Consider the following 9,529-nt stretch of genomic DNA (forward strand, 5'->3'; position numbering starts at 1 on the left):
AACGGCAAGAAAGATCTTGTGTAAATTAATTCCATCTGTTGTGATACCCAATGTTAGCAAATGTGTATTGAGTGATCTGAAATCATGAAACACTGGCAGACCAAACAAACTAACTTTTTGGTCAGACTGAGTTTTATTGAGGGAAAAAGTTCTTGGTCAAACTGAATTTTATTGAGGGAAAAAGTTCTTTACTTGGTAAACGAATTTTATTACCTTCAGCACATCCCAAGACAGTTAACTCAATAGTTGCTCCGCTGACACCTGAGACATCGATGAACTTGATCTGAAGTTCCGTTATACCTTGTAGTGATGGTTCGTCCTCTGCAAATACCTTCACTTCCGATTGAATACCCTCAATAGTCAAGGTAAACTGTGAACAGGAGAAGAAAGTTTTTGCTTGACTACAAGATTTATAATCAATGAGCACATTGTGAAAAATAAAAGTGAAAACAATAATTATAAGTGGATTAGTTAAAAAATGTTCCCACTCACCTCCGTGATTGTATTTTTGATCACCACTTGCTTGAAATCTGTCTCGTCTACTCTCTTTGCAAGTAATGTGAAAGTGAATTTGACTGACTGTGGTGACGTTGATCCCGTCTTTGGTGTGGTCGTTCCTTCTGCTTGTCCAGAAGTAACACTTGATGTGATTTTCTTCAAAGTGATAAGAACTCCACGAACATTGATATTGCTATTGAACTTTCTCTCCAGAACAGCACTGTTGCCAACAGACTGTTCGATTGGTAACTCGGAAAATGTGAGAAAGCCTGACTCATCTGTCAAGAGATTTCCTCTTGTCTGGTCCTTTGTCTCTACACCGCTCTCGCTATCCATATTTTGAAGACAGTACCCTGAACGGACAGAAATGGGTATTATTAACACTGATAGTTTTTTTTAAAATCAGATCTAAGGTTACTGCTATAGTCATTTTTATTTCTCAGAATACAAAACTGTATGTCTTTACCCTCTGTGGTTGAAACCAGAGATGTTGTTGAGGTTGTTGTTCGTTCTGTGGTTGTCTGAGTTGGTGTTGTAACTGCCACAGTGCTTGTTGATTCTTCGGTTGTCGTTGTTGGTGTTGTCACAGAGACTGCTGTAGTTGTTACCTGGGTTGTGGTGAATTCTGGGACAAAACAAAAAGGGGATTGGAATCAGAACAGTTTGTAATTCAAACAAAAGGACTGGGTCTTAAGACTGTTTATTTTAAAGGCTTGCCTATTTGTAACGTGCATTTCAAGAAACAAATAATTTCTTACATACAAGTAACAGGAATACTGTATTCCTGCTACTATCAGCTTACCTTCTGCACAGCCCAATACATGCAGTTCCAAAGTTGCAGACGAAACACCAGTGACCTCTAGGACAGTCACACGGAATGCCACAACCCCTTCAATGACTTCATTTCCAAGTTTTAGGAACTTCTGCAAGGGTTGATCACTGACTGGTGTGAATGTGATCACCTGTGGGGAGAGAATTATAACGTGAACCTCAGAAATTACTCTTGATGCAATTTCTTCAGAAATCTTCACATGTTTTATATAACTTGACTCTGAAAATAAGTGTGTAAGATTATTTGTTATATTCACCTTGGGTTCTTGGCTGTCTTCCAGCAACAGGGGCTTAAAGTCATCGTTTCTCTCCTTCTTGGTGAAGAAATTTATAGTCACAGACACAAGTTCCTCATTTCCAGTCGGAGATGGTGTCGAGGAAGATGATGATGGAACAAGCCTAATACTGATTGCTCTGATAGAGGCAGATCTTGTTAAAATGCCATCAACACTGGGCAGGTTGTTGTCTCCCACCTCCAAAGGCAAGCTTTCGAACTTGATGTAAGTTGTTCCATTTTCTACTTGTAAAGTAATTAGATCTGAGGTAGGTGTAAAACCTTCCTGAAGGCCTTCTTCACCATCCATATTCTCCAAACAGTAACCTGCAAGGTAAATAAATCAGTAATGGTATGAAAGTCATGTATAATTGTTCAAAAAGCTGTAAGAATGAAGGCTTGGTTATTTATCGCATATTCGTAATTACCTGGAGTTGTTGATAGCTGAGGAGTTGTGGTGCTAACAGTACTGCTAGTTGTAGTTTGCGTAGTTGTTGAGACTTCTAAAACGGCAAGAAAGATCTTGTGTAAATTAATTCCATCTGTTGTGATACCCAATGTTAGCAAATGTGTATTGAGTGATCTGAAATCATGAAACACTGGCAGACCAAACAAACTAACTTTTTGGTCAGACTGAGTTTTATTGAGGGAAAAAGTTCTTGGTCAAACTGAATTTTATTGAGGGAAAAAGTTCTTTACTTGGTAAACGAATTTTATTACCTTCAGCACATCCCAAGACAGTTAACTCAATAGTTGCTCCGCTGACACCTGAGACATCGATGAACTTGATCTGAAGTTCCGTTATACCTTGTAGTGATGGTTCGTCCTCTGCAAATACCTTCACTTCCGATTGAATACCCTCAATAGTCAAGGTAAACTGTGAACAGGAGAAGAAAGTTTTTGCTTGACTACAAGATTTATAATCAATGAGCACATTGTGAAAAATAAAAGTGAAAACAATAATTATAAGTGGATTAGTTAAAAAATGTTCCCACTCACCTCCGTGATTGTATTTTTGATCACCACTTGCTTGAAATCTGTCTCGTCTACTCTCTTTGCAAGTAATGTGAAAGTGAATTTGACTGACTGTGGTGACGTTGATCCCGTCTTTGGTGTGGTCGTTCCTTCTGCTTGTCCAGAAGTAACACTTGATGTGATTTTCTTCAAAGTGATAAGAACTCCACGAACATTGATATTGCTATTGAACTTTCTCTCCAGAACAGCACTGTTGCCAACAGACTGTTCGATTGGTAACTCGGAAAATGTGAGAAAGCCTGACTCATCTGTCAAGAGATTTCCTCTTGTCTGGTCCTTTGTCTCTACACCGCTCTCGCTATCCATATTTTGAAGACAGTACCCTGAACGGACAGAAATGGGTATTATTAACACTGATAGTTTTTTTTTAAATCAGATCTAAGGTTACTGCTATAGTCATTTTTATTTCTCAGAATACAAAACTGTATGTCTTTACCCTCTGTGGTTGAAACCAGAGATGTTGTTAAGGTTGTTGTTCGTTCTGTGGTTGTCTGAGTTGGTGTTGTAACTGCCACAGTGCTTGTTGATTCTTCGGTTGTCGTTGTTGGTGTTGTCACAGAGACTGCTGTAGTTGTTACCTGGGTTGTGGTGAATTCTGGGACAAAACAAAAAGGGGATTGGAATCAGAACAGTTTGTAATTCAAACAAAAGGACTGGGTCTTAAGACTGTTTATTTTAAAGGCTTGCCTATTTGTAACGTGCATTTCAAGAAACAAATAATTTCTTACATACAAGTAACAGGAATACTGTATTCCTGCTACTATCAGCTTACCTTCTGCACAGCCCAATACATGCAGTTCCAAAGTTGCAGACGAAACACCAGTGACCTCTAGGACAGTCACACGGAATGCCACAACCCCTTCAATGACTTCATTTCCAAGTTTTAGGAACTTCTGCAAGGGTTGATCACTGACTGGTGTGAATGTGATCACCTGTGGGGAGAGAATTATAACGTGAACCTCAGAAATTACTCTTGATGCAATTTCTTCAGAAATCTTCACATGTTTTATATAACTTGACTCTGAAAATAAGTGTGTAAGATTATTTGTTATATTCACCTTGGGTTCTTGGCTGTCTTCCAGCAACAGGGGCTTAAAGTCATCGTTTCTCTCCTTCTTGGTGAAGAAATTTATAGTCACAGACACAAGTTCCTCATTTCCAGTCGGAGATGGTGTCGAGGAAGATGATGATGGAACAAGCCTAATACTGATTGCTCTGATAGAGGCAGATCTTGTTAAAATGCCATCAACACTGGGCAGGTTGTTGTCTCCCACCTCCAAAGGCAAGCTTTCGAACTTGATGTAAGTTGTTCCATTTTCTACTTGTAAAGTAATTAGATCTGAGGTAGGTGTAAAACCTTCCTGAAGGCCTTCTTCACCATCCATATTCTCCAAACAGTAACCTGCAAGGTAAATAAATCAGTAATGGTATGAAAGTCATGTATAATTGTTCAAAAAGCTGTAAGAATGAAGGCTTGGTTATTTATCGCATATTCCTAATTACCTGGAGTTGTTGATAGCTGAGGAGTTGTGGTGCTAACAGTACTGCTAGTTGTAGTTTGCGTAGTGGTTGAGACTTCTAAAACGGCAAGAAAGATCTTGTGTAAATTAATTCCATCTGTTGTGATACCCAATGTTAGCAAATGTGTATTAAGTGATCTGAAATCATGAAACACTGGCAGACCAAACAAACTAACTTTTTGGTCAGACTGAGTTTTATTGAGGAAAAAAGTTCTTGGTCAAACTGAATTTTATTGAGGGAAAAAGTTCTTTACTTGGTAAACGAATTTTATTACCTTCAGCACATCCCAAGACAGTTAACTCAATAGTTGCTCCGCTGACACCTGAGACATCGATGAACTTGATCTGAAGTTCCGTTATACCTTGTAGTGATGGTTCGTCCTCTGCAAATACCTTCACTTCCGATTGAATACCCTCAATAGTCAAGGTAAACTGTGAACAGGAGAAGAAAGTTTTTGCTTGACTACAAGATTTATAATCAATGAGCACATTGTGAAAAATAAAAGTGAAAACAATAATTATAAGTGGATTAGTTAAAAAATGTTCCCACTCACCTCCGTGATTGTATTTTTGATCACCACTTGCTTGAAATCTGTCTCGTCTACTCTCTTTGCAAGTAATGTGAAAGTGAATTTGACTGACTGTGGTGACGTTGATCCCGTCTTTGGTGTGGTCGTTCCTTCTGCTTGTCCAGAAGTAACACTTGATGTGATTTTCTTCAAAGTGATAAGAACTCCACGAACATTGATATTGCTATTGAACTTTCTCTCCAGAACAGCACTGTTGCCAACAGACTGTTCGATTGGTAACTCGGAAAATGTGAGAAAGCCTGACTCATCTGTCAAGAGATTTCCTCTTGTCTGGTCCTTTGTCTCTACACCGCTCTCGCTATCCATATTTTGAAGACAGTACCCTGAACGGACAGAAATGGGTATTATTAACACTGATAGTTTTTTTTTAAATCAGATCTAAGGTTACTGCTATAGTCATTTTTATTTCTCAGAATACAAAACTGTATGTCTTTACCCTCTGTGGTTGAAACCAGAGATGTTGTTGAGGTTGTTGTTCGTTCTGTGGTTGTCTGAGTTGGTGTTGTAACTGCCACAATGCTTGTTGATTCTTCGGTTGTCGTTGTTGGTGTTGTCACAGAGACTGCTGTAGTTGTTACCTGGGTTGTGGTGAATTCTGGGACAAAACAAAAAGAGGGCATTGGAATCAGAACAGTTTGTAATACAAACAAAAGGACTGGGTCTTAAGACTGTTTATTTTAAAGGCTTGCCTATTTGTAACGTGCATTTCAAGAATCAAATAATTTCTTACATACAAGTAACAGGAATACTGTATTCCTGCTACTATCAGCTTACCTTCTGCACAGCCCAATACATGTAGCTCCAAGGTTGCAGATGAAACACCAGTGACCTCTAGGACAGTCACACGGAATGCCACAACCCCTTCAATGACTTCATTTCCAAGTTTTAGGAACTTCTGCAAGGGTTGATCACTGACTGGTGTGAATGTGATCACCTGTGGGGAGAGAATTATAACGTGAACCTCAGAAATTACTCTTGATGCAATTTTTTTCAGAAATCTTCACATGTTTTATATTACTTGACTCTGGAAATAAGTGTGTTAGATTATTTGCTATATTCACCTTGGGTTCTTGGTTGTCTCCCAGCAACAGGGGCTTAAAGTCATCGTTTCTCTCCTTCTTGGTGAAGAAATTTATAGTCACAGACACAAGTTCCTCATTTCCAGTCGGAGATGGTGTCGAGGAAGATGATGATGGAACAAGCCTAATACTGATTGCTCTGATAGAGGCAGATCTTGTTAAAATGCCATCAACACTGGGCAGGTTGTTGTCTCCCACCTCCAAAGGCAAGCTTTCGAACTTGATGTAAGTTGTTCCATTTTCTACTTGTAAAGTAATTAGATCTGAGGTAGGTGTAAAACCTTCCTGAAGGCCTTCTTCACCATCCATATTCTCCAAACAGTAACCTGCAAGGTAAATAAATCAGTAATGGTATGAAAGTCATGTATGTTTGTTCAAAAAGCTGTAAGAATGAAGGCTTGGTTATTTATCGCATATTCGTAATTACCTGGAGTTGTTGATAGCTGAGGAGTTGTGGTGCTAACAGTACTGCTAGTTGTAGTTTGCATAGTTGTTGAGACTTCTAAAACGGCAAGAAAGATCTTGTGTAAATTAATTCCATCTGTTGTGATACCCAATGTTAGCAAATGTGTATTGAGTGATCTGAAATCATGAAACACTGGCAGACCAAACAAACTAACTTTTTGGTCAGACTGAGTTTTATTGAGGGAAAAAGTTCTTGGTCAAACTGAATTTTATTGAGGGAAAAAGTTCTTTACTTGGTAAACGAATTTTATTACCTTCAGCACATCCCAAGACAGTTAACTCAATAGTTGCTCCGCTGACACCTGAGACATCAATGAACTTGATCTGAAGTTCCGTTATACCTTGTAGTGATGGTTCGTCCTCTGCAAATACCTTCACTTCCGATTGAATACCCTCAATAGTCAAGGTAAACTGTGAACAGGAGAAGAAAGTTTTTGCTTGACTACAAGATTTATAATCAATGAGCACATTGTGAAAAATAAAAGTGAAAACAATAATTATAAGTGGATTAGTTAAAAAATGTTCCCACTCACCTCCGTGATTGTATTTTTGATCACCACTTGCTTGAAATCTGTCTCGTCTACTCTCTTTGCAAGTAATGTGAAAGTGAATTTGACTGACTGTGGTGACGTTGATCCCGTCTTTGGTGTGGTCGTTTCTTCTGCTTGTCCAGAAGTAACACTTGATGTGATTTTCTTCAAAGTGATAAGAACTCCACGAACATTGATATTGCTATTGAACTTTCTCTCCAGAACAGCACTGTTGCCAACAGACTGATCGATTGGTAACTCGGAAAATGTAAGAAAGCCTGACTCATCTGTCAAGAGATTTCCTCTTGTCTGGTCCTTTGTCTCTACACCGCTCTCGCTATCCATATTTTGAAGACAGTACCCTGAACGGACAGAAATGGTTATCGTTAACACTGAAAGTTTTTTTTATCAGATCTAAGGTTATTGCTATAGTCATTTTTATTTCTCAGAATATAAAACTGTATGTCTTTACCCTTTGTGGTTGAAACCAGAGATGTTGTTGAGGTTGTTGTTCGTTCTGTGGTTGTCTGAGTTGGTGTTGTAACTGCCACAGTGCTTGTTGATTCTTCGGTTGTCATTGTTGGTGTTGTCACAGAGACTGCTGTAGTTGTTACCTGGGTTGTGGTGAATTCTGGGACAAAACAAAAAGAGGGGATTGGAATCAGAACAGTTTGTAATACAAACAAAAGGACTGGGTCTTAAGACTGTTTATTTTAAAGGCTTGCCTATTTGTAACGTGCATTTCAAGAAACAAATAATTTCTTACATACAAGTAACAGGAATACTGTATTCCTGCTACTATCAGCTTACCTTCTGCACAGCCCAATACATGTAGCTCCAAGGTTGCAGACGAAACACCAGTGACCTCTAGGACAGTCACACGGAATGCCACAACCCCTTCAATGACTTCATTTCCAAGTTTTAGGAACTTCTGCAAGGGTTGATCACTGACTGGTGTGAATGTGATCACCTGTGGAGAGAGAATTATAACGTGAACCTCAGAAATTACTCTTGATGCAATTTCTTCAGAAATCTTCACATGTTTTATATTACTTGACTCTGGAAATAAGTGTGTTAGATTGTTTGCTATATTCACCTTGGGTTCTTGGTTGTCTTCCAGCAACAGGGGCTTAAAGTCATCGTTTCTCTCCTTCTTGGTGAAGAAATTTATAGTCACAGACACGAGTTCCTCATTTCCAGTCGGAGATGGTGTCGAGGAAGATGATGATGGAACAAGCCTAATACTGATTGCTCTGATAGAGGCAGATCTTGTTAAAATGCCATCAACACTGGGCAGGTTGTTGTCTCCCACCTCCAAAGGCAAGCTTTCGAACTTGATGTAAGTTGTTCCATTTTCTACTTGTAAAGTAATTAGATCTGAGGTAGGTGTAAAACCTTCCTGAAGGCCTTCTTCACCATCCATATTCTCCAAACAGTAACCTGCAAGGTAAATAAATCAGTAATGGTATGAAAGTCATGTATGTTTGTGCAAAAAGCTGTAAGAATGAAGTTTTGGTTGACTATAAGTTATTCCTAATTACCTTGAGTTGTTGATAGCTGATGACTTGTAGTGCTGCTGGTCTTGGTTGTTGTAGTGGTCGTTGGTGCTTTAGGTTTTTAAGAAAAGTGCATAACAATTGAGAATAAATTATCATAGATGTTAAATTTGCATCAGGGATAAAGATTATTCATTTTGGTTTTCACCCATATACACCATTGAGTGTGTATTACTGTATACTTGGTACTTACCCGAGTACTGTGAAAAAAATCACATACATATTACTCGGGTGGGAATATTCAGTGGCTAGAGGCAGTTCATTACATTAATAAATTCTCAATAACAAAATCAAGTGGCAGAATTTGAACTCTGTCTGAGTTGAACAAACTGACCTGACTTTATTGTAGTTAAAAGATATTTTGTTAGTCTGTAGCAATGAAAGGATTCATTATGCATAACAAAAAACATTGCAAGTGTGAAGAGACAAATGGATTCGCTTACGAGGAGGACGGCCCTTGATGGTAGTAGTCGATAGCAAAGTGTCTCCTGTTGGCAAACCTAAAGGATTAATCAAAATATTGTGTAATGTTCAGAACACAACAGAATGAATCCATCCAAGATGCTCATACATTTTTCCTGGTATTATAGTAAACACATGCACTTGTTATCAAGACTCTTCTCTTAATAAATACAATTATTTTACCTTTAGTTGTAGGGGATTTGGTTGTCACATATTCTGTTGTTGAAAACTCTGTAAAAGCAAAAGTTATTGTTCAATAATTAGTTGTTTGTAGAATATTATTATAGTAAAGGGTTAACGTGAATGTTGTAAAGAAATAGGTAATGTTTTCAAACCCTGTTTCAATGGAGAATAAGAAGAAATCACAATCCAACAAACCTAGTGGATAACAGGATAAGTTGTGTCAAAAATGACTTTGAGAAAAGTATTTCCATATGTGGTAATGTGCAACTTGTACCAAAACTTGTCTTTGTAATTGTCCAACAAAATTTAATGCTAAAAAACTTGGGGGGGGGGGGGGGTTCTTTACTTTGTAAACGAATGTGATTACCTTCAGCACATCCCAAGACAGTCAACTCAATAGTTGCTCCGCTGACACCTGAGACATCAATGAACTTGATCTGGAGTTCCTTTATACCTTCTAGTGATGGTTCGTTCATGGGAAATACCTTCATTTCTGATTGAATACC

The 9,529-nt window shown here is 38.4% G+C and overlaps 1 protein-coding gene across 1 annotated transcript in view; it reads right to left on the bottom strand.

Moving 5' to 3' along the window:
- LOC139949162 (uncharacterized) overlaps positions 1–9,514 on the bottom strand; it is a 30,998-nt gene extending 21,484 nt beyond the window's left edge. The window contains exons 1-6 of the mRNA XM_071947562.1: positions 9,391–9,514; positions 8,822–8,878; positions 8,364–8,429; positions 965–1,123; positions 493–851; positions 214–370 (exon numbers count right to left, since the gene is read on the bottom strand). Coding sequence (XP_071803663.1) covers positions 214–370; positions 493–851; positions 965–1,123; positions 8,364–8,429; positions 8,822–8,878; positions 9,391–9,514 — 922 coding nt within the window. The remainder of the gene's footprint in view (positions 1–213; positions 371–492; positions 852–964; positions 1,124–8,363; positions 8,430–8,821; positions 8,879–9,390) is intronic.
- Positions 9,515–9,529: the final 15 nt, after the last annotated feature.

The sequence above is a fragment of the Asterias amurensis genome, chromosome 16 (assembly GCF_032118995.1).
Source record: "Asterias amurensis chromosome 16, ASM3211899v1".
Taxonomy (NCBI): domain Eukaryota; kingdom Metazoa; phylum Echinodermata; class Asteroidea; order Forcipulatida; family Asteriidae; genus Asterias; species Asterias amurensis.